The 24,293-nt window shown below is 36.4% G+C and overlaps 5 protein-coding genes across 6 annotated transcripts in view; 2 read left to right on the top strand and 3 right to left on the bottom strand.

The window, feature by feature from the left end:
- Positions 1 to 2: 2 nt before the first annotated feature.
- On the top strand, positions 3 to 5,523 carry LOC108759345 (tetratricopeptide repeat protein 37). The gene is made up of 14 exons (XM_018504727.1): positions 3 to 296; positions 469 to 802; positions 882 to 1,255; positions 1,333 to 1,748; positions 1,816 to 2,283; positions 2,375 to 2,529; positions 2,605 to 2,740; positions 2,799 to 3,166; positions 3,389 to 3,705; positions 3,786 to 4,082; positions 4,156 to 4,413; positions 4,549 to 4,932; positions 5,018 to 5,273; positions 5,358 to 5,523. Exons 2-14 carry the CDS (start codon positions 477 to 479, stop codon positions 5,521 to 5,523), a joined length of 3,921 nt encoding a protein of 1,306 aa, XP_018360229.1. The 5' UTR covers positions 3 to 296; positions 469 to 476.
- A 191-nt stretch (positions 5,524 to 5,714) lies between these two features.
- LOC108759314 (pentatricopeptide repeat-containing protein 2, mitochondrial) lies at positions 5,715 to 7,778 on the bottom strand. 2 transcript variants are annotated; one of them, XM_018504672.1, is made up of 5 exons: positions 7,581 to 7,776; positions 6,784 to 7,307; positions 6,413 to 6,712; positions 6,221 to 6,325; positions 5,715 to 6,012 (listed from the first exon to the last, which is right to left on the bottom strand). In XM_018504672.1, the coding sequence occupies exons 1-5, from the start codon at positions 7,660 to 7,662 to the stop codon at positions 5,857 to 5,859; spliced, it is 1,167 nt and encodes a 388-aa protein (XP_018360174.1). In that variant the 5' UTR covers positions 7,663 to 7,776; the 3' UTR covers positions 5,715 to 5,856. The 2 variants fall into 2 exon arrangements, with proteins under 2 accessions (XP_018360174.1, XP_018360175.1); XM_018504673.1 differs by having other exon boundaries at positions 5,889 to 6,012; positions 6,217 to 6,325; positions 7,581 to 7,778.
- Positions 7,779 to 8,007: 229 nt separating this feature from the next.
- Pop4 (ribonuclease P/MRP subunit POP4) lies at positions 8,008 to 11,131 on the top strand. The gene is made up of 5 exons (XM_018504706.1): positions 8,008 to 8,082; positions 8,177 to 8,304; positions 8,381 to 8,517; positions 9,161 to 9,542; positions 10,101 to 11,131. Exons 2-5 carry the CDS (start codon positions 8,289 to 8,291, stop codon positions 10,238 to 10,240), a joined length of 675 nt encoding a protein of 224 aa, XP_018360208.1. The 5' UTR covers positions 8,008 to 8,082; positions 8,177 to 8,288; the 3' UTR covers positions 10,241 to 11,131.
- A 1,589-nt stretch (positions 11,132 to 12,720) lies between these two features.
- Positions 12,721 to 21,504, bottom strand: Chc (clathrin heavy chain). Its single transcript, XM_018504705.1, has 9 exons — positions 20,819 to 21,504; positions 19,403 to 19,610; positions 15,845 to 18,896; positions 15,255 to 15,552; positions 14,596 to 15,036; positions 13,827 to 14,389; positions 13,277 to 13,499; positions 13,120 to 13,195; positions 12,721 to 13,014 (listed from the first exon to the last, which is right to left on the bottom strand). Exons 1-9 carry the CDS (start codon positions 20,858 to 20,860, stop codon positions 12,887 to 12,889), a joined length of 5,031 nt encoding a protein of 1,676 aa, XP_018360207.1. The 5' UTR covers positions 20,861 to 21,504; the 3' UTR covers positions 12,721 to 12,886.
- Positions 21,505 to 21,864: 360 nt separating this feature from the next.
- Positions 21,865 to 24,293, bottom strand: part of LOC108759339 (uncharacterized) — a 13,407-nt gene continuing 10,978 nt past the window's right edge. Inside the window, exons 3-5 of the mRNA XM_018504719.1 lie at positions 23,204 to 23,376; positions 22,282 to 22,383; positions 21,865 to 22,077 (exon numbers count right to left, since the gene is read on the bottom strand). Of these exons, the coding sequence (XP_018360221.1) occupies positions 22,007 to 22,077; positions 22,282 to 22,383; positions 23,204 to 23,376 (346 nt within the window). The 3' untranslated portion in view covers positions 21,865 to 22,006. The remainder of the gene's footprint in view (positions 22,078 to 22,281; positions 22,384 to 23,203; positions 23,377 to 24,293) is intronic.

The raw sequence follows: 24,293 nt of genomic DNA, 5'->3' as shown, positions 1-24,293 counted from the left end.
TTGGACCCCTAGTTCCTGTCGCACTCGCAAGTCGCGTTTCGTTGAATCGAAATTGTAAGTCAATAATAGGTCTGTTCGCTCTTTGCTTGAAATTTCCAAAAATGTTTGCACTTAAAACGAGACAAGTGTATGTGTATTGAGACGTTAAAAGGAGAGGAAGCGAAGCTTCCAAGTGCCAAAAGTGTAAGCAACCTGATGATTACGTTTGAGTCGTTTGACGCTTTTTGCAACGAGTATTCGTTACATCTTAACAAACTCGTTTCATACCTATAATTGATTGTAAAGTTGGATTGAAGGTAAGATAACAATCATTCAAAATGTTTTGATATTGTCATGATAATTTATAAATTATTTTCATGATATATAAGTTATTCAATTGTTACTGCTGTTATCTTGTGTATGGATTATAAAATATTGAAAACAAAAAATCCATAGCATTATAATAATGTTTCTTTTTTATTTTATCAGAGAGCAAAATGTCGGACGACATAAAGATTTTATTGAAGGAAGCTCGTGAGTCTTTCAAGCAAAATGAATATCTAGAAGTTATGAAGAAATGCAAAAAAGTTTTAAAAAAAGACAAAAACAATTATGCGGCATTAGTACTCTTAGCCCGTTCCATGCAAGAGGTGGAGGAATTTAAATCACAGGTATCCTTAGTCCTTCACAAGGCTGTGGAGGTGCAACCCAATAATCCATTAGCCTGGCAAGGTTTAGTGGCACACTATGAAAAAGCTCCACAGGACCATGATAATTGGGGAAAGTTAGCTTTAGCTTATTGCAAATTGTTGCAGTTGGATAGGTAGGATATCATTATAATTTTTAAAACATCTTGAACTGTATATAAAGATCACAAAAAAAGATAAACATTTATGTTTTAGCGATTCTCCTAAATTCACACATTTTGTGAATAAAATTTCGGAGATTGTCTTGCGTATCAAGAATGATGACATATTGTCTGAAGCACTGAGCACATTGAGCACATTACGAGAAATTTCTACCAAAGAGAAGATAAATCTGATAGATAAGACCCTAGTGTGGATTTTATCAGAGTATCCTAACAATAGAATAAACAAGTATCAGGAGCTTTATGAAAATGTATTAGAGTCTGTAATAAAAGATGTTGATCTTGTGAATAGACAAGAGTATTATAGAAAATATTTAAAGATACTACATGATTCAAATAAACTTACAAAGTTGCTAACAGCTGCTCAAGACATGCATACTCAATTTCCACAAAATGCTTATCCTTTAGGTAAATTATTTTTCAATTCTTATCGAAACTTGTATTTTTATATATCCGCATACAATATAATCATTTTCTTTGCACAGAATGGTTATGCCGTATTTATTATGAAACGGAGACATTATGTGAAACTAAATTTGAAATTGATATAACTCAGTTTTATGAATCACTTTTAAAGATAAATGCAAATTCCGAGGCTGCATTTATTGCAAAGGCAGTATATTTGAAAAGAACAGATGAATTAATTGACTCATGCAATTGTTTGAAGCAAGTAGTCTCATTGAATGCACAATCATTTTATGCTTGGTTAATGTTGAGTCAAATATATTCCACACTATACTGCTGGGAAGAAACCGAGAATGCATCTAGACAAGCACTATGGTTAATAAAATCCAGTTTAAAGGACAAATTTCAACATGGAATCAAATTGAGATTACTTGAAGCAATAAGTAGAAGTAGTAACAAACAAAAATTGATAGAAGCGCGTCAGATGTGTGAAGAAGTGAGTATTTGATACGAATATTATAAATCTCTCGATATTTATTGATATATAATAAATTTGTATTCAGTTGTTAAGTGTTGAGCCTTCCATACAATTACAAGTGATTCATGCACGCACAAATATATTATTGGATGAACCTGATACTACTGCTATATTAAGTAACTTGGAGTCTCAGGATGAAACTAAACTTCAAGCTTTTATTCTTAAAGCGTTGCATTTACAAAAGCACAAACAATACGAAGACGCTATTAACGCTCTCGAGCTAGCTTTAGAAAATTCTGAAGCTTGGTTGCTGTTTGGTAAAATATATTGGGATATGGGAGATTATAACCACAGTCTGATGGCATTTTTAAATGGCGTCCAAGCAGATCGCAATAATTGGGAATGTATGGTTTACTTAGGACATTATTATCGCGAACATGGTAACGATGTAGAACGTTCAAGAAGATGTTACCACGCCGCATTACAAATCAATCCGAATTCCGAGGAAGCTGGTATCGGACTAAGTACAGCTTATCGTCTTCTCAAGAACACTGTGAGCATCATACAAACATATTTTTCTATTTAAAACACAAATTTGTATGTGACAATTATTCTGACCAATCCTAATATTATATATTGTTTAGGATGCCAATATACAATTATTACAAAGGGTAACTATGCAAGGTACTGGGCCAAGATGGGCTTGGCTCCAACTAGGCTTGCATTACTTGGATCAAGGTGATGCAGGACAAGCTATCACAGCATTACAGCACGTGATCAGAGCTGATCCTAATGACAAGTATAACATTGCTATTATTTTATTGTGTTACAGAACATTATGATATTTCTTATCACAAGTGTATACTTTGTACAGTCATTGTTGGGAATCTCTAGCAGATGCATATTTGGTACGCGGCGCTCATGCATCGGCACTAAAGTCGTATCAACGAACACTACAGCTGAGCCCAGAATCCTTGTATCCTATGATACAACTCGCGAATATCAAACTGGTAAGTAAAATTCATAAAAATATATCATAATATATTTGATAAAAAATTTTTTTTGTAGCTCATTGGTCAACATAAAGAAGCCAAGGAAGATTTCGAGAGTATATTACAGAACGATAAACAGCATATTCTTGCATTAAAAGGTCTAGCACAGGCGTGTTTAGGTTTGGCAAGGCAAAATATCGAGAAACAATTTTTATGTCGGGCAAGGGAAAATCTACAACAAGCATCAGACAATTTGATAGACGCTATTACAATACGCAGTGATCTACTTTGCAATTGGAAATTGCTTGGCGACGTATGTTATAGAATAATCACTCTGCCAGAAAAATATTGCTATTTAAGGATTAAATCTGTTTTAATGAAGTGTGATAATACCGAAAAATATGTGAATATTAAAGGAGACGAGATATTGATGTTATCAGTAAGGTAAAAAGAAATTCTTAAATATATTCTTTCATAATATGACTATATTAGAAAACGAGATTAATTAAAATCAATATCAATTAAACTGTTAAACACAATTATTAATATACAAAAGTTTGCACGATATATTAAATTTTTACGAATATTATTGTAAAACTTCATTAGTATTTTGTATTATTTTACGATTCAAAACTTAACTTTTTCAATAAACTGTTTTATTTTCAGATGTTTTTGTCGGGCACTATCCATGCAAAATTCTGCATTATTATGGCATGATTTAACGTGCTGTTATTTAATGCAACTAAATCGCGCTTCTACAATCAATAAGAATGATGTGGCGGCTAAATGCTACGCGACTGCAAAACATGCCGTTAAACTCTGCCCGCAATCGTGGCTACATTGGAATATTCTTGGTGTTATTTGTATGTCGGTATATGTAAAAAATTATGCCCTGGCTCAACATTGTTTCATCATGGCAATCGATAGAGAATCGAACAATGCAATAGCTTGGAGCAATCTGGGAGCATTATACTTGCATTTGGGTACCTAAAGATAACTATTGTATTTTTTAAATTTTTATTAGAATTATATGCATTTTATGACAATCTTCTGATCTATCTAGGAGATATCTATAAAGCAAATGAAGCGTTTTCTCGATCACAACGTGCGGATCCTAGTTACGTGAATAGTTGGGTCGGACAGGGATTAATCGCGGAGAAGACTCTGAGAAAGGAAGCGATGGATCTGTTCCGACATTCAACACAATTGGGTTATCATAATCAAGCAGCTTTAGGCTATGCTCATTGGGTACTTACTACTCTCCTGAATTCCGCAATGAAGGAAGATCCATTGTTAGTTTACGTTATCGAAAATATGCACGCGATACCTGCAGCAGCCGACATTCTTACTTGGTACACAGGTTAGCAAATAACGTTGTCAGTTTAACATGATACTCTCTTTCTACCTTAAGATAATTTTGGCCTTTTTTTCAGAACGCGAGCCATATGATGTTTATGCTCTAAATACACATGGTTTATTATTGGAACGACTAAGATTGTACAATACGGCGGCTAAACAATTTTCTACAGCTTTAAAACTAAGTGAAGATGAAGAAAGGGATATGATATCCATAAACTTAGCACGCATCCTGATTCAAATCGGAAAACACGAAAAAGCGGTAGCATTATGCAAACAAGTGAAATGTGCAAATTTCAATTCTCAGTGCCATCTAGCATTATCTTTGTTCAAAGGTATGGACATCTTAATTTTTATCTTTATCTTATGAAAATATAAATTCTCGAAACGGATTATTCATTTTATGTTCAACTTTCTATAAGACTGAAGTATAAACTTTGATGAAAATAAAAATGTTATTATATATTTAGCCAAGCAATATGAAGATTCGTACAATACATATGAAGCAGCTTTACATTGGCTAGCAAACACTGGTGCGGATAAAGCTAATGTCTTGTGTGCGATGGCTGCGATTGCTTACATATTCCAAGGAGCAGATGCTGTTAAGACTTTACTATTCCAATGTATACAAATAGAACCACCTACTGTAACTGGTCTCTTAGCCACTGCTGCATTAGGAATTTTACATGACGACATCAATTTGACTTCTTTGGTATTGAACGAATTAAAATCATACGAAAATCATCACAAGTACGGTTATCATGTTGTCACACTGTCAGCATACTATCAAGTTATTCAGGGAAATCTCGTCCAAGCTATTCGAATACTTACCAAAGCTATTTTCAAACACCCTAGTAAGTAATTCATGTTATCATGTATTATCAAATGATCATGAGCTTGCAAGTTTATCCTTCATAATGAATATGTGATATTCATTAGACGACGTTAGATATTGGATGCGTCTTGTTCGAGTTTTACTATTGGACAAAAATTTGGATGTCTTTCATAAATATGCTCTAACGGCGTTGACGCTAAGCAGAAATACGACCAATGCTGATATTGTACATGTTGCTTGCGCATCGGCATATAGTCACTTTGGTACGAAAGAGGGTCTCAGACAAGCTCAGAAAAATGTATTTACATATCCCAATAACGTTGAGAGTTGGGCTAATCTCGTTGCAGCTCTCTTATCCAGGTTAGTATTATAGAATAACAAGATATATTAATCTTGTTTTTTTTTTCGACTGCTGAGTTGTATGTATAATTATTTTATTTATAGAAGTGAGGATAAGGACTGTATTCCAATTAATAGTCAGTGGATACTGTCATTAATATCAATAATAAAATCACAATTTTACGTTTCCGAAAATATGTCACAATGGTTACTTCACAACGAGAAAGAACTAAGTCATCTCCAAGTTAACAAAGCCTCGCAGTTTAAATAAATTATTTTATTATGACTTATTGTAAAAAAAGTGTATTTTTTCTATCTTGTAAAAAAAAACTGTATAATAAATCTAAATTAAGTAGTTCGTCTTTTATTGAATTTTAATTGTAAAAAAGGTATGAATTTATAGAAAGGTGGGTTGATTAAAGGTGTTAATTATTATTTAATAAAAACAAATGTAATTTCGTCCATTATTGATTGAAACAAATCATATTTATTTATTTATTTGTTATCATTGATTTAATTTTAAATCTGTCTCGGATAAATTAATCAGCGGGTTATACGAGACATGTTCTACAACTTCTGTATGGAAACGTTTCCATAAACATACTTACAAAAGATCCCGCAATGCCGGTCTACTATTATTGCGCACAAACGGTCGTGGTTGCTGTGAAAAATTAGATTGTGTGTATTGTGTGCCAAGTCTCCTTCTATCAAATCTCGATTTATCTATTGTTATTTCCGCGCAGAGATGATCTTCCAAAGTCTGCAAAAATATGACTCATTTAATCTTTTATTCTAATAGATTTCATGATACTTAATTTGTTAAGCTAATGTTACATGCACATAAAAATTTTTTACAGAAATAATAGTACAAGAAATAAAATATAAAATATATTTCCAGCGTATAACTGGTATGATAAATTGATAATCAATGATTAGTATAGGAACAGATTGTTCGAGTATCAACTTACGCCAGGTAAGATGTGATCGTCCTTTTTCAATAAAGTAATTAACTTGTAAAGTTCGAAGTCCTCAGGGATATTGTCTTGTGCCATAGCCTCTTCCAATTTTTCAATCTGCAGATGTAATAAAAATAAAACATGCATCTATGTTACATAAACATGAGAATTGCTAAACAAGAATTGTATAAACAGGATACATACCACATCTTTGAAATAACATTCTTTTTGTGCATTAGGTCTATCATGTTCTAATGATGCTCTAAGTATAGGCACTATCTCAGTAAACCTCCTCAAATTTGTATAAGCTATGACTTTTAGACATCTTATCTGAATATATCGGACCTCTCTTATAGAACTTAAGAGTTCTATAGTTATATGAGGCGAATTCTGCTTAATGGCTAAAGCTGCTAAAAATGTAGTGGCTCTACGCATTATTTGGCATCCTTTGTCATCTAATTCTTTCCAGATGTTTAAGCCATACTGTAATGTCTCCGGTGTATTCTAGAAGTGTTAAGACTAATTATGTAAAGAACGAACTCGTGAAAATTTCATTATTCTTGTATAAATGTTACCTCCTTATAACATGCAGCCATAACCAATATCAAAGAATTCCTAGGATATCCACCTATCAACTCTTTGGTCTTAATCATCTCATATACCTTTCTCATTTCTGTGTATTTTGCATGCTTATATAACAGAGATAAAAGAATCTGGTAACTGATTAATTGATCAAAGAAATTCTCAAACTTAGGATCCTTGAAAGCAGTAAATGCGAGATCTGGTTCGTCCAAGTAATACAGGGTACGCATCACTACAGGACCAAAGATAAAAGTACCAAATCTCATCTCCTTGGTTTGATTGTTAAATTTTGTCAACATTTTAATAAGTAACTCAATGTCTTCAGAGGTTTTCTGAGCTAAATGCAACATAGACTTTAGATCTTCCGTGAAGATCATACTCGAGTCTGTATTGCATACTTCTTCCATTTTGCTGCGGAATGTATTTTCCACATTTAAAAACTGATTGCGGAAGTTTAATCGTGCATTTTCGTAGCCTTGCAGACCCAGACTCTTGTCCGAATATAAAAATCTGCAAGCTGTAAAGTGAATATAACATCAATAGCTATGTAAATATAACATCAAAGTATTGTATTAAACATGTAAAAAAATTACTTATAAAAAATATTTTAATTAACGCTCATCTTGTTAAATATTATTCTATATAATACGTGTTCAAATATATTTTCTGAAATACGTATCAACTGAATTATAATTGCGTATACTACATGTACCTACTAACAACGTGAAACGTGGGTCATACTAAAGACACCGCGAGAAAGATTAATGTAAGGTTAAGTCGAATTACGTACAATTGAGAAAGCTATTCCTCAGAAGAGTATGGTTTACCAGTCCCACATTGAACTTCGTAAGACATCTCATCGTCGCTGCCATTATCTCTGTATGTAAACGTCTTTAATCCTTCTCTCCAAATTTATATTTTAGTCTTTTGAACGACGATTATCGGCAAGCACACGCTCGACGTTACATGAAACGAAGAGAAGAACGCCAACGGACCGGAAGCCGGGTAGTCAGTAGTCGGTAAATCTCAACATGTGACTTCCGGCACTGTGTGTTTCCGGTTCGATTATACTTCTTCCCTATTCGCAAACACAACGAACTGTAGATGGCACTTAAATCATTTTCTGGCTAATGCCACGTTTTTATTGGTTAATTAAAAGTGAAGGGCACGATTATGGGCATGATTGGTCGATTGTAAGAGCAATATGACGCAATAATGCTTCTTGTCCATTTCCATTTTGTTGTCAACTTTTAGTGGAAATAAAGTGCCGTGATGCTGTGAAAGTTTGTTTGGTATTCTCATTAGCATTATTAGATATTTGTTAATATCAAATAATATATTAATTTTTAATATATTATACTTTAAGGACATTTTTCTATGTTACAGAAAATCATGAAGAAACATTGTAATAATATTTCAACGTTGCGAAAATAATTGAAAATTTCAATTGCGGTCTAATAATTCGAAAGATCAATTTAGAAGGCAACGCTGCAGAATCATGTCGGATTATGCGAGTAAACTTTAATATATAATATAAATTTGTAAATTTTTTTTATGTTCTTATATTAATAACACGTGATTTTTTTCCAGAATTGTGCACACCACTTCCCAAAAGTAAGACTAGTCATATCAAGATCTGTGAAAACACTCAGCAGTATGTCATTGACTTTTTGCAAAACTTGTTGCCACCATCCGACCGAAAATCTATTCCAGATGAGTTGCGAAAGGTACATAATATATGTTGTAATATAATAAACTGAAATGTTTATCAATTGGTGATACAATCGGAAAGAGGATGATTCTATACACATAGCAAAATAAATAGAAAATGTTGAATGTAATTCTTTCACATAAGGTTTGTTTTTGAAAAAATAGATTTTATATATAAGTGAATACTTAAAATCAATTCTTATTCAACTATATATCTTGATATTAGATCTTAGCTGTAGACTATAATCTCTGCTCATGTTTAAATTTATTACATCGGGTAATTGAGAATACACAATAGAAAGAACATTCACAATAAATGTTATCACTTTGTAAATTATTGAAAATGTTGCACATTCTTTTGAATATACAGTTCTGCTCTTTGAAGTAAATTTCTATAAATGATTCCTGACATGTCCCAATGCTCTAGTTTATCAATTAATAAATATCCAGTGAATATTTAAAATAGATTTTCTCAAAAACAAAGCTTCATATGAAAAAAATTATTCTTTATTTTCAACTTATTTTTTATATAGAATTATTTCTTTTCCTATTGTACCACCAGTTCGCGGATCCTGTATAATATATAATAACATAAATGAGAATCATGGAAATATATAATTACTGATTGACTAAGATCTTGCTCTTTTTGAAACTTTTTAGACCTTTATATTTAACAAAATTAAACCAAAGCACAAGCAGAAAGTGGAGAAAGGCAAATGCTTCTCTGCCAGGAAGAGGCTGCGCTTTGGTTTAGGTAGGATCGGTAATAGAAATCAGATGAAGTACTTCGATGTTTTGCCTTTAAATCAATTATGGCTACAATATATGAGAGAGATGCTCGGTGTCGAGTCGTTTGCCGATATATCGGAGAATCCTCGAAATTGGGAGAACATAAACCTGCAATTGATAAAAGCTGATTTTCATGGTGCTAAAATCTCGATCGATAGATCCAAATGCCCCAGTCTAATAGGAGTTATGGGAATCGTCATACAAGACACAAAGAATACTTTTAGGGTCTGTGGAATGGACAATATTATTCGAAGTAAGCAATAAACGTACATTTGTCGATTTTTTCTCTGCATAAACATACCGTATCTGTTACAAAGTATATTATGTGCATTTGCTGCTTTTATCATTATATGTATATACATGAGTACAATAAATTCCTTGGAAATTATGGAATGTTTGACAATGCTAGTGGGAAAAAATTTAAGAGCGATTCTGGATGATAAAGTAAGAAAATCGAAAATAACAAAATTACGCTCAAAACTTCGTTTCTAATTATAAATTTTTAAATATTCACAAGTATTAGGCATTTTTTCATGAATATGTAAATATTCATTACAATGTCAAACAGAATTACAAAATCAAGAATAATAAAATTTCGGTCGTGATTTTGTTAATTATAAATATCCAAATATTTACGTAAAAAATGCTTTACACTTATAATGAAAAAATGAAGCCTTTCGTTACTCTCGATTTCTTTGATTTCTTATTTTATCATTTAGAAGCCTGCCCTTAAATTTTCGCCCATCTGTTACTAAATACCATGTATATATATTTTTTTTATTGCTAATGATTTTTATTAAACTGTTTATAGCGATACCAAAAGATGTAGTTAAGATTAACATTCACTTGGATGATGGAGTAACACTAAAAGTGTTTGGAAGAGAGCTTTCTATAAGGCCTGCAGAACGAGCAGTTAAGAAGTTTAAGAATAGTTCAATTGTAATGCTGTGATAAATATTTAATGTATTGATAATTTGATGGTACTTTCTACAAAGATACACAAATTAATGTTAAATCTTGATAAAAAAGTTATGTTGTGATGGAAAATGAAAAAATGTGACAAAATAAATCAGTATACGGATAATATAATTGTACATAATTATACTATATATGGTGATCCTTTTGTGGAAATTACTTTAATTTCATCTAGATGTTAGAATTATTTTATTTCTTCATATCTTTCAGCATTTCTTTGCAGATTATTATCATAGGATATTACAATTACAGGATTGGTAATGTATATTTACTACTTACATGGTACAGTATTTATATATATAGTCGTATATATAATATAGCATTATATTTATATATAATGTATACGCGTGTAAATCTCTTTGTGTTTCGTGTGTTTATATGGAAAGGTGTGCATAACTATTGAACAATAATGTATTTTTTCTTTTGGAAGTGTATTCACCCATGTTTTTTCCATTAAAACCGCAATGGTCAAACATGACACTGATACAATGATAATTATTTTCAATTAATACAACAACTATATTTGTTTAATCAATCTCTACAATTTCATTTGGCTAAAGTTTAGATCAAAGTAAAACATAGTATCAGGGCATGTTACTGACCTTCCCCTCCTTCGACATAACATTTTTAATATGTAATATATACAGCTAGATCACTGCAAGATCAACTGTGGAGTACAAAAAAAAACCAAAATATCGCGCGATAGAGAAGACGAGGAAAACGATGAGCGCGTTCGTTTTTTTATTATTACATAATACAAATTTCTTTTACTTGGGTATAGTATTAACGTGACCTTTTCGCCGGTATAAACTTTCACTTTCCACGCATTTTAAAATAAAAAAAACTGCATATTATAACCCGTTGAGATATGAGAAAAAGAATATACGAGATATATCACTAAATGATACAAATCTACGCAGGTTGATAGTTTACACTCTCTTAGGAATGTTAGCGGTAAGACGTACTACAAAATTAGTTTTTTCTCAGTTGCTTATCGCACTTTATACATATTGATCTTGATGTATCGACGTAACACTTTATATATACGACGTAAAGATTTCAAAGAAAAAGAGAAAACATGTGTTAACAAAACATGACTTTGTTATTTTCTAGAAATATCGTGATCTAATTTATCTTAAAACTGCATAATTTAGGCATAGTTTATAACAAGTTATATAATGATTATAACGATCAATAACTTCGAATAAGATATTATGCACACACATTAGATGTGAAACCATAGAGGTAATGCCTATTACGTCTATGTGTGAAACTAGTATAAAATATTACCAAACTACGGTATATATGAAACAATGTGTGACAGTGGACGATCGTGCTAGGCTTTGTCATCAAATTATCTTTAATTCCCTGAACTTGAACAAATTAATTCAAAGAATTGAAGATAATTTAATATCTGTCTGTAATTAATCTTTTTATGCAATGAACAATGAAAGACTAAAAACACGATTAATGCAGATTGGACAAAAAAAAACTCGGGCGGACTACTCCATTGTAGTACACTAGTGAGACAATAAGGTCTTGTCGTTCAATTTCAGTACCTATAAATTTATTTTATGATTCGTTTTGTTTACGCAAATCAAGCTAACTTGTAGCGAACATGTGTCTTCGTATTATGTTCAAGCAAATGTACATACAGGTAGATCTAGAACAATGTATATGTTATTATAGGTACGCCAAACATATTCTGAGGTGTCTACAAGTTTTTCTCTATCTTGATCTCGTCGTTACAATACTGATATAACGATACGCGATCTACCCCGACCTAAAAGATACTCTTATTACATTGCAATTTTGCGAGGGATCCTTATTTTCCACTGTGATTCATCACACGCTAGAAGGTTTTAAGAATGTACATCTAGTACAATGCCAACGTTTATTCAGAGATAAAGAAAGCCGGGATGACTTTCAAAACAGCATGTTTACATAAGTGGTGAGAAATTGAAAGAAATTTCACCGAAAAGCAAGTGCTGGGTAATCTGTACAGAAATTACGATGTAAATGTTGATCTACAGTTGATTTTGCTTCCGAATTACGATATTGCCCAAAAAAGCTTGCTTCCTGTTAGTAGCCAAAAGAAAGGCACGTAGACGCACACACATATATATATATATATATATGTGCCGGTAAAAGACAGGGAAATTATACTTTGTTCACACAACATACGTATATCTTTTTCATTGACTGTGCAATGATAATTCAACGGAAAAATCTCGGTAAATCGCTTTAAAAAAAAAAGAGAAAAAAAACATCTTTTTTCTTTCGTTACAATAATTTCCGAATAATAGTTTTTAAAATTTTTTTCACACAAAATCCGCGTTGAACAGCTATTTAAACCATGAAATATAATTTGCTCGACGTCTTCCCTATAAATTACACATTCACATTTAGGTAGCGTGTGATAGCGTATTAATGCCTTTTCTCAATGCATTTTGCTATTCGATACACTATTATCATGATCTAAACGTGGCAATTCATCGTTTTTTTTTTTCTAATGATATTCATTCGTATTCGCTTTGACGATATTAAGCTAACAAAACAATCTCATTCTACCTAAACTTTATAGAAAAGTAGACTTTGTTGATCTGTCTCCTTAAATGTATTTCACATACCGTAACCTTGGTAGGCTGCGGTGGACGCGTACACTTGTGCGGGTGTACCGTATACGTTTTGAGGCGCGTAGCCAGGTGCCATCATTCCTGGCCCTGCGGTCAGCATTAGCTGAGGTTCCGCTGTAACAGGAAGAAATATTATCATTAATGTGGAAAACAGTTCATCGGCTTCGCACATTAATGGGACGTATATACTCGCAAAAATATATTAAAAGAATCACTCACGCATGATCATAGGCTTGTGTTCCTGATGATCAGTTTCTTCGATGCGTCGGCTTTCGGCCTCTTCTAATTTATCGACCTATGAAAGATATTTATCATTGTGAATACTGCTAGCAGTACGAAGAATTAGACGCTTCTTTTACGAATATCTTATATATACCTTAGTGATATATTCCCGCGCGACTTGTATAAGATACGGCATTGCGAAATGTAAAATGCGATGTCTCCATGCGAGTTCCAAGATAACATCCGGATGAAGTAAATCGTAACAATGAAATAAGCATGCTGCAAAACAGTCCTTGGAACCTCTTTCCAAGAACCACTCGAGTAATTCTTCGGCAACCTCTGCATTTCGGGATTCTGCCGCGTATTCCATGGCGTCTCTATTATTAAATTAGCAATTAATAAAATTCCAATATACGTATATAAATGTATCTTTGATTTAATACTAGAAACACCAATGATATCCCGCTACAACTACTGTAAGTACTAATTTGGCAATTTCCTATTCTTGTCTTTGGATAGTAAAGTTATTTTGACATCTGTTACTTGTATCGTTAAAATTATTTGTATTATATTCACATATTTTTAATATTCCGTACTACATATCTAATATAAAAAAGAAAAAAATTTTAATGATTAGCGAAGCCAAAATGGCACTATTGACGATTCTAATGTTAAAGTAATGTACAGTCATTGTTAAATATTACCTAAATAGTCGATCCTTCTTGCAAAGCTCCACGGACTGCTTCCATCTATTATTTCCCTTGTACAGGTATGCGGCGATTCTCCTGAACTCGATCAATTCGTGTTTCTCGAGTTGCATCGCCAACGCGATATTATCAAAATTATCGAACGCATCAATTGATGTTCGGAGACCTTGGTAATCCTCTTCGTCGATTAACAAGCCGTTCAAGGCCTCGTTGATAGCTTTGTTGTTGAGGGCCTGAACCGATCGCAAGTACGGCTTCACCAATTGCAGATGGCCGGTTCGCGTGAAATATGCCACTGATCTAGTATGATCCATGCGCGGAGCAAGCACGAGCAATATATCGTTCAGAAGAAGGGGTTTATATTCCACGTAAAAGTGTATAGCCTTATAATAGAGCTCAACATTTGCGACTTTGGTGATTACGTCTTTGAAATGACCCTCTCGCCAAGCCTCGGTAGGATGTTGCATCATCGCTAGGACCGCATTATCATATTCCTCGTACTTGTCATACAGAAACACTAACTCGGCCCACAAATGCGCTTGTTCCGCTGCGCGTAGCACCTACAATTCAATCATTTTCAGTTCATTTCTAACAATGTAGATTAATTTTAATCTCCGGTTAACTCTTTACCTTTATTAGTTCTAAGAATTAAAAAAGATAGAGTAAATTAAATCAAGATTGAAGTCAATCCACATTGATAGAAATGCACATAAATAGTTAATAAAACTGCTATTGATTTTTATATTGATCTGAGATGAAAACTCACTTTCGGTATATTGACACGCGACCAGAAGAGTTCCAAATGTTCCCTCATTCGTTGAGGCTTGTATTTACTATAAAGAATAGCTAGTTCGGTAAACATCCCCATGTGAGCCCGTTCAAGTCCTAGAGCAGCTTCCAAAAGATTAATGAGTTCTTCGAAGTGCCCGCGATCTTGGTAATAATTGATCAAGTCCTCAAGCTCGTCCGCATGTACGACTATGTGCAGACCACACATTTGTGCCAAACGAAATTCGCCACTATCCACACAGGCAAAACAAACTTCCTTCCAGGTGCGCGTCGAATTGGCTTTGCGTGCGCTATCGACAGCACCTTGAAACTCTTTCAGATGGACCAACGTTATAGCTAAACGCGCAAAGTTCGATACATTGTTGTACAGGAGCTTCGCGGCGTCATACATTTTATCGTCGAAACATCTGTCGCCGATCTGCAAAAAGAATAATATATTTATAAGAAATCGAATTGCACTTACAAACGCGGACAAGATATAAGAGCACAGAGTTATAATGATACCATAAGACATCATCATAAATTCATTTGTCGTTTATAAATGAACTTAGAAGTGACATAAAATCTTTGTGATGTCCTTATATTAATTTAGCTTGTGTTTTTTTTGTGTGTTTTACTTTGGAAATGGCTCTTTACCTTTTGTATGTCGGCGTGATTAGGGCCAGATATAAATTCTTCGAGATCTGCAAGTCTGTTGGTCCGCGCATACGCGTATATTAATTCGCTCTCAATGAAGGATTCGCGTGCTTTCTTGCGGGCCATTTGAAGATAACGGACTAAATCTTCCCAATGCGAAGTCCGATGCGCCGTTTCCACTACGTCCATGTACGCGGATGGATCGTCCGCTTTAATAAAGCTATCGATCGATTCTTTAACCAGACCCTGCTGCAATTGGGCCCTGGCGAGCTGAGACCACACCGGCGGCTCATTGCATCTACACATGAAACGATTAATTTAAGTAAATTGTATAAAAAAAAACGCGATACACATTCCAGGCAGAAAGTTTGGAAACACTTTAAAAAAAATAGACATTTTTGAGAAAAATTTCTTCATTAACAAAAATTTGCACTTTCATGTTTCCACCTTAGAAAAAGTTATATGATCGTTACCTTGAAGAATTATTGTTAAAAGAAACACATTGTCATAGACATTTGAATAAGTAATCCCAAAAATGTCAATTTTTAAAAAGTGTTTCCAAACTTTTGGTTTAGAATATATCATCATACCTTTCTGCAAATTCGTAAGCTCTGTCCAAGTTACCAACTTGTTCAATTAGAACCTGGATAGCCGACGTATTGACGTCAAACTTTTTGAAGATTGCAAAAGCTTCCTCATAAAGTTCGTTGTTAATAGCAATGTTGGCGATATCTGGGGCGTCATAATTGTCTAAGCGGTTAATATATTCCATGACGCGCGTACGATCAGCTTTGATGGCTGTTAATATCAAGAGATTCTGCAAGTTACGATGATCGCTGAACACGCTGCTGTCCAGTACTATCTTTTCGAGAAGTTCAATCAGTTCGTTAGGCAAGTCGGCTGTCATGAAAGCCTTGACAGTAACCGATATATCTTCGGGATCTTGCGTCTCGGATAAAGCCGTCTGAACAACCTGATCGATCAACGGTCGCTTGTACGGATTGCTCTCCAACAGCACTTCCGCCCAAAGATCAGGATCTCTACGTCTCACCAGATATCTGGCCTCACTTTTGAACAGACTGTTCTCGTTGCACACGCTTATTAGCTCACGGTCGCATTGGCCACGTTCGTATGCAATACAAGCCAAGTGAGGATCGCGCTTCTCACAATATTTGCCAACAACTCTGCTGTCATAGAATTGATTCTCCTTAAGAAATCTTTCGGGATTGTTGTTGCTGTCGATGTAAATTTTGGCCAGCGCGTTGTGCGTAGCTGGTTCCACACAGCCCTCGTGAACGCGCGATTCCAGCCACGGCAGTAACAATTTCAGCCGATTTCTCTTTTCTACCTCCTCAACTAGTTCATCGGTGGAGAATTGTCCACGTACCACCAGTATCAGATTCTTGATGATATCTTCCGAGCAGTCGACATCCAGTAGACCACCCACGACTACCGGTAGTCGCGATGGATTTACCTTTTGAACATATATCTCGATGTATTTCTGCAAGTTGTTGCGATAAAGATAGAGAACAAGATCGTGAACGAAATCAAATCGGTCGCACACGATTATTAAAGGCAATTGATCGGACAGCTTTGCTTCTTTTAGGAAATTCTTCACGCGTTCCGGGTTGTAACAGTTGCTCTCTCGACATATACGCTCCACCTCCTTTATCTGGCCAGTTTTGCACGCCGCCTGAATATATTTGAAATGCACCTCTTGATCCTGACTAAAATTCACGATAGACCCCAAGAAGTAGAACAGGCCTTCGTAAGACTTAAAACTCTCGAACAGATCTATCAACGCTTTAGTCGTCAACTGCTCGTGATATTTGGTCGCAATCTGTATGCAGATCTGTAAGTTCTGCCGTATATTGGCCGTTAACATGGCCTTCAGGCACTCGAGGGAATCTTCAACGGACAGAGTACCGAAGAAACCTACGAGCCAGTCGGGCGAGAGCAGATGCGTATGTACCACCGCTCTTTTAATATCATACAAATCCGTGTAGTGTTCGAGGGCGCGTTGCAACAAGCCGGCCTTCTCGCACAATTGCGCGACGTGAGCTCTGTCGTAATGGGTAAACATTTGATTGCCCAATATAGCGTCAGCCACTTGCGGGGCCGACATTAAATTCATTTCTAAGAGGCGAGTTTGTAAGGCACCCTCGCTCGGCCGATTGTTTTTGAGCGCATCCAGCAGGAACGCCGTACATTGTTGCACCATATTCTGCTCCATAAATATATCGACAATCTGATTGATGTCGGCCAATGGTTCGTCGTCCTGAACCAGCATCTGTGCAAACGCCACACCCTGATCGGGATTAATCCTCATGACATTCCGCAAGAGGAATATATAGTCGGGCGTATACGAGACCTTCTTGGCGTACAATACGATCTTCTGAAATTGGCCGGTCTCTGCGAAGCATTGAATTACCTTGTTGGGAACGTTGGCTCTCAAATAAACGCTAAGCGCCAATGTAGGATCCGCCTGTTTCACTAGATCCCCCAACTCTTCGCTACATTCCAGCTTGTCTTCCTTCAGCCATTTCTCCAGCAGTTGTTTACGCCCTTGAACCAATACCGGTCGGCACAACTCCAACGACTCGTATTTATTCAGTTGTCCCTGATCCAGAAGAATACCGAAATACTGTAAGAGAGGAGACGTTTGGCCCTGAGTAGCAGGAACCTGTTGAAATCGCTGGATAGTCGCCGGCGTTCTGAGTATTCCTTTGGGAGCATTTGCCGCGACTTTCGCTGCCTCCGCATACTGACCATTTTGGAAGAGCATATTGAATTTCCTTACGAACAAATCCTCCGCGCCCGACAGATTGTTTCTCACGGCCATTCTCAATGCCAATTCCGAATTCTGTAGCACCCCGTTGATGTATGGGATTATGTTCTCCTCGTCCACGGAGACGGACAAGACTTGACCCTTCCGATTCACTCCTATTATACCGCCAGACGCTTCGTGCGGTGCGGTAACAAAGATCGTCTCCCCAGAGATACGATTCATAAATATACAGGTCGCGGACTCAATATCGTACATATGTATATAACCGTATTTCGTGATTAAATATATGACGTCATATTTGGAGCTAACTTGCATCGCGACGGGAAAATCGTTTCCTGCCTCAGGTGGGAAAAATACATCTACAGCTTTCTTGGGAAACGGATGATTACCAGAGGGCGGCTGGCCCACTTCGATGATGTGAAGCTTCGCGCCCTGGACCGTTCTAACAGCAAAACAGAATAGATTGCTTGGCTCTCCGTTTCCTTCCATCTTAAACTGAGCAAAGGAGGCGGCATGTCCCTCGATCGGTTGTGAACATTTACGTTCCACAGAGTAAAGCTGCATGGCGCCGACCACTCGGTTATGCTGTGCTGAAATGCCTATCAACAACAGCCACGTCTGCTTCGGATCTGTTCGGTAATTTATAATCTGGCAGCCATTTAATGACGAATGACGTTCAAACATCTTATTCGGCGTCGAGTCACCCTCCATAGACCAATGGTACACTGCAGTCTCTGTTACTAGTGCCAACGTGTTCAGTGATATCCATTTCCAAAAGACCACATCTTCCGTCATTGTGTGAGCTTTCATCTTCGATTTCATCTCAATGTTGAAGATCTGAAGCGTCTTCATAGCTAAAAGAAATATGTCTCTTAGTAATCCTCTTGTTCTCTTTCAATATTTTTACTATTATAGAATCATTATCTTGCATCGAGGCTCGCTTTAGGAAAATGCGTGCAATAGATTACAATGTACATTCCAACAAAACACATAGATGACAGTATAACACAATGAATCACTACATCCTTGTTGTTTGCCACTGTTAAATAAAGATGAACCGATTACCGTTACACTGTGTCGTTTGCTGAAAAGTATCATGTGTTACGTTGTGTTATCTGTAGGTCTGTTCGCGTTGCTCGCACTTTTTGTATTCAGTCTCGTTTTTACTCTTTTCAACGTGTGAATATATATTTATAAGTCCAAAAATGTTTGGAGATTTCAAGCAACACATTGTTTGTTTTCTCTTGTCGAAAAGCAACCAATATTGCTTTCCAGATTAAAAATAAAGTAGAATCAAAAACTTTCTACAATTAAACACCTTTTCCTGAAATCGAGCACTCGTACGCGCATGTATACATACCTTTGAGAGCGATGACTTTACTAGCAGGATTCATGATTGCAGAATCAGCGGATATTGGTCTTCTGATAGGATTGGCTGAATCATTCATATCAATGATTACTACCTGGGCAGTATCACCAACCTTCTCTCTAACGCAAATGAACTTATCAGACTCCATGGTGAGAGTATTAAAGCTGACATTACTAGCATTAATTCCTACAGCCGTAAGCTGCAAAAATAACAAACATAGATAGCCTTGTATTCTTCAAACTCATATTTTTGGTCGAGGATAAAATTCAATATATGATTGGTTTTATGTTTTCTGAGAGCAAAGAGGTTTATTATCGAGTCAACTTTATTAACAATATATTTGACAATCCAAAAGCGACTAATATGTACAATTGAGCTTAATACTGATTATAGACGCTATAATTGATTGTAGCCAGTATAATCAGGAAAAATAAGGCAAGACATTAACAAAATAAATTTTTAAACAAACTAACAATCCAATATTTTTGTAACTATTGTAAGTTTGTGCTGATTGGATTATACTTTTAGATCTAAAGGAACAGTCCTATCGCAGCAAAGAAAACTTAACAGTTGCAAAATAAACATTCTGCTGAACACAATAAATGTGTAATGTTACTGTAACGACCGTATGTTGCTAAAATAAAGCATGTCTCGAATTATGGTATGTGTGTGTGTGTGTGTCGCAAGTAAACAGTTTGGTTTCCATCATTCTAACGAGCATCTACATGGAACATGTGGGAAGGAGTGACAGCATTTTCCGTGATACCCAACGATGACGCGTTGGGACAATGGGAGGATTGTGTGCCGATAAGGTGCAACAGTTTCGGGTAAAAGCGGAAACGAGGGGCGTATGCGCTGGACGATAGCGTTCTCGGTGGGGAAAAGAAAAAGGGGAGAGACCTCTCGGGATTACAAAATGTGTCCGCCTGGCCCGCGATGCGATATCGCGTTCAATTCCACGCGGATAACCTGTGCCACGAAATCCGACGTGAGGAGAGCGCGAGGCAAGTCGGCAAAGTCAGAGCAGAGTCGGGTGTGTAACGTCATCGGGTCTCATCGCGCTCGGCTGATAGGGAGGAAGGGAAGGAGGGGGGAGAGAGGAGACGTTGTAACTGTCAAAGAGTAACGTCAGTTACTTCGAAATATTGCACTTCCGTTCGATAGAGACGGGGGCAAGTAAATCCGTCGATACATCGACGGATAGACGCACGCGAGAGAGAGAAAGACAAGGAGGGGGGAGGGGGGAGAGATAAATGAGAGAGAGGACGAGAGATGCGGGGGCAGAGAAAATGTCCGGTGTTCCGAGAGAAAGTAAAGGCCGACGTGGTAAATGCCGATGATGGGGCGCGCGGCGCGGGGTTCACGGGGGGGAGGGAGGAAGGGAGGGAAGACGGAGAGTAAACGTACCTGCAGGTGTTCCTGGAACCTTATGGGTAGTAGCTGCGTCATTTTCGCCGAGATGTCTGAAGGATCCGTCGTGGCGAGGTTCTCAGTCACCGTTCCCGCCGTGATGCAGGTTTAGATCTCCTCCGTTCACGGATGGAGATCACGTAGTCTCAAAATCGAATTCTCCTTACTCACGGACCTCGTTCCCCCGGGTGTCGTCGTGTGCGCCTCTCTGTCTGTCTCTGTCCCGTAGCGGGACGCTCAACATCAACTCGTCGAAGCGTGTAAAAACCGACTGAGCGAAGAGCGAGCGTAAACGTCGCTACTCGCCGCTGACACCCATCATGGCCGCCAACGCCGCCCCTCTAACTCGAAATAGTTCCCGCGTATGAAGATCCCCCGTGGAAAGATTCACCGCGCGCGCGAGAGATCCGGAAAGGTCGACGATCACGGTCGCTAAATAATGACGATGAGCGTCGGAAAGTTTCCTCGTGTCCGGACGATCAGCGGTCCGACGATCGCGGTGACGTTAGCGGAGAGGAGAGTGTCGAGTGGAGCACGGCGCGAGCGCCCCGACACCAGCGGAAGAATACAAGCGACGATTTGACACGATTGGACTCGGTGGCGGATCTCGCGCATCACCCCCTCCTCTTACTCCACCTGCCGCTGTCGCCACCGAGTGAAACCGCAGTCGCCCGAGCGGCGCACGAGTGCGTAACGTACTTCCACGCAGTCGATTACGAGTCTCTCTCTCTCTCTTCCCCCCTCCACCATTCTCCACGTTCCCTCTCTAATTAAAATACTTTTTCTCTTGTAAAACACACATCCTGAAGGTTATCGCCGAGGTTTCGCTTCGCTCGCGACGCCTCCTCGCGATACGTTGACTCAATGCCGTTGACTCTAAACAGAATTTTCGTCAGGGGGGATTTTACATAATAATTCTTTTAATTTAAATTATTTAAATTAATCAAATTCAATTTAAATAAGTTCAAAATTCGTATAAAATTTTTTTTAGAATCAAACGCGACTAAAGGTAGGGATGTAAAGAGGTTGGTATTCTGAATTCAGTTAAAAGTACGCTTTATTCTCCAGCAGAAGTATCAGCTATTGATCCTTAACGCCTATGAAAGTTAAATTGGAAATCGCTTATACCACTGCCACAGAATGTAGTGTATTTTGTTCTCCAGTGATAAAATAAAAAAAAAGTCTTTAGTCAAACAAGCCAAAGCCCATATCGTCGTCCTCTGATTCAGATTCTTCTTTAGCCGGCTTCTTTTCCTCTGTTAAAAGAAATATTATTCGTTATTTTCACAAGCATTTAGTATCATTATAAACATCTTAAATAGAAGCTTATGATTTTTAGTTGAATTTTTTGCGTAATTCTCTTTTCCCTTTTTTTCACGTTGAAGAGAAAAGATGAAATATGCAAGAAATTCAACTAAAAAGAATGGATCTTAGAATTAGGCTTTCAAAATTAAACCTACCTTTCTTCTCCTCAGCTGGAGCTGCCGTGCCACCAGCAGGTGCTGCAGGAGCACCAGCAGGGACTGCTCCACCAACTGGCATGGACGATAGTTTCTCTCTGCCTAGAATTGCAAAACAATACAATTCGATTTGGATTACATATAATTCTGAATGAAAAACAATTGACTCTGTGGTTCAATCCCTAAATTTATTTCAAGTATGTTTTGATTTTGTAACAGGTTAATTAGAAAATCAAAAGATGGATAAAGCAATTATGAGACATTTAGTTTCAGGAACTCGTATTATTCATTTTACAAGTTTCTATTTGGTTTGGTTCATGGAAATACAATATGTCTATTCTTTTTAGCTGAACTTGTATTTATCCTTTTTCTTTTCTCTAGTGGAGAAAAAAGGAGATCAATCATACAAGTTTAAAAGAACAAGCCAAATAAATATTTCTAATACCCATTTTTATCAATGCAGATTTTAAGTTTAATCTTGGTGAATAGGATAGAAAAGAATGAATTTATTTCAGGTTACATCAAGAAAAGGAACTTGATTTACAAATAAATAACCAATACACATTCATCCTATCTTTAGCTTCTTATCTCTACTTTAGTTCATCTTATCTTTAGCTTCTTATCTCTACAAATTACTTTAGCTATTGCTGTATCCTAAGCCTATCACAAAAAATCCATATATTCTCTCTGAGCTTACTCTACATACCACAATTTTGTTTCTCATGCACTTTTAATTGAGACATTTTTTTAATTGCACATTTAATTAATTAAATCTAGGTGCTTATTTAATTTTAATCTTATTGTAATTTATTCTTTATCTCTTTTCAATTTGTAGTATTAGAAAGAAATAAAAAAATAGTTAAATCAAGATATTAATCTGATAGAAACAATCATAAATGTTTCAAAGAATGTATCGACATACCCTTGGCAATCAGTTCGTCCATCGATTTGCCATTCAATTCATTAATGACCTTCTTTAGTTTCTCAGCATCAGTTTCAATTCCTACTGACGACAGAATTTTTTCAATGTCATTCTGGCTTGGCGAGGCCTTGCCTCCCAAAACTGCCAGCATGTAAGCGGCCACGTAACGCATTCTGCAAAATAGTATATTAAAACATAAATGCAAGGTAATTTGTACAATGTGATTATTCTAAGGGTTAATTGTGCTCAGTAAAAGAAAATATATCCTCACAATCATTCAGTCGAAAGATGGTGATATAATCATCATGAAATAAGAAGCTTCTATAAATATACGTGAGATATGTTTGGCTTATACATATAAGAACCATAAACATCATTCGCGTGATCGGAGCGTGATAAGTAATGTATCTATATCTTAAATATAGATATATTTGTACCGGATCATAACCTATTGCATCTTGACGCGCGCGAATTCCACATCTATTTTCTATCAAGTGCCTCATATTACTTTCAAAATTTACACTATGTTGTTTAATAAATTTAACCGTAACTCGGACAAAATTGGGTAGCGATACTGGTTACATATAACTTGGATATTTGCGCTTTCCCATAAACGTGACGCATAGAAAATGAAAAGTATCCATCCATGTGACGAATTGTAAAGTGCGATCGAACGAAGACGTTAATTAATTCGATCTGTCGATATTCAGATAATCCGGAATGTAGAATATTATTCTTTATAAAGACAAAATTTAAGTTTAAACATACTTTTAAGTCTTACGACACGAAACGTGAATCCGCCGAAACAATATTACAACGTGCACGGAATCTACACCGAAAGAGCTCGGAAAAGAACTGAAAGAAATGTATCTGATGAAAGGATGATAGATGGGCGACTTCGTGTCTTATCGTCACGCCCTCTCGAATGCATTTGGATAAACATATAGCGTTTTCGATTGGGCAAAAGTTAGTGCGCACCAGTGCGCACTCATAGAGACCCTTTACTAGAGACTGATCATTCGGCACACAAATGGCGGCGATAAATCGATAAATCGATTCGATCAGTTGTCGATTTCGTTTGTTGATCGTT

This window comes from Trachymyrmex cornetzi, unplaced genomic scaffold, assembly GCF_001594075.2.
Source record: "Trachymyrmex cornetzi isolate Tcor2-1 unplaced genomic scaffold, Tcor1.1 scaffold18, whole genome shotgun sequence".
NCBI lineage: Eukaryota > Metazoa > Arthropoda > Insecta > Hymenoptera > Formicidae > Trachymyrmex > Trachymyrmex cornetzi.
Note: the sequence above shows the minus strand (reverse complement) of the source record. Positions and strands in the feature narration are given on the sequence as shown.

Coding starts and splice junctions, on each gene's coding strand:
- LOC108759345 (XM_018504727.1), top strand. CDS start 477: ATGTCGGACGACATAAAGATTTTATTGAAGGAAGCTCGTGAGTCTTTC. Junction 803..881: donor AAATTGTTGCAGTTGGATAG/GTAGGATATCAT, acceptor TTTATGTTTTAG/CGATTCTCCTAAATTCACAC. Junction 4,414..4,548: donor AGCATTATCTTTGTTCAAAG/GTATGGACATCT, acceptor TTATATATTTAG/CCAAGCAATATGAAGATTCG.
- LOC108759314 (XM_018504672.1), bottom strand. CDS start 7,662: ATGGCAGCGACGATGAGATGTCTTACGAAGTTCAATGTGGGACTGGTA. Junction 6,713..6,783: donor TGGCTGCATGTTATAAGGAG/GTAACATTTATA, acceptor TAACACTTCTAG/AATACACCGGAGACATTACA. Junction 6,013..6,220: donor ACGATCACATCTTACCTGGC/GTAAGTTGATAC, acceptor ATATTTTTGCAG/ACTTTGGAAGATCATCTCTG.
- Pop4 (XM_018504706.1), top strand. Junction 8,518..9,160: donor TTCCAGATGAGTTGCGAAAG/GTACATAATATA, acceptor GAAACTTTTTAG/ACCTTTATATTTAACAAAAT. Junction 9,543..10,100: donor AATGGACAATATTATTCGAA/GTAAGCAATAAA, acceptor AACTGTTTATAG/CGATACCAAAAGATGTAGTT.
- Chc (XM_018504705.1), bottom strand. CDS start 20,860: ATGACGCAGCTACTACCCATAAGGTTCCAGGAACACCTGCAG. Junction 18,897..19,402: donor TAAAGTCATCGCTCTCAAAG/GTATGTATACAT, acceptor TATTTCTTTTAG/CTATGAAGACGCTTCAGATC. Junction 13,196..13,276: donor CGCGGGAATATATCACTAAG/GTATATATAAGA, acceptor TATCTTTCATAG/GTCGATAAATTAGAAGAGGC.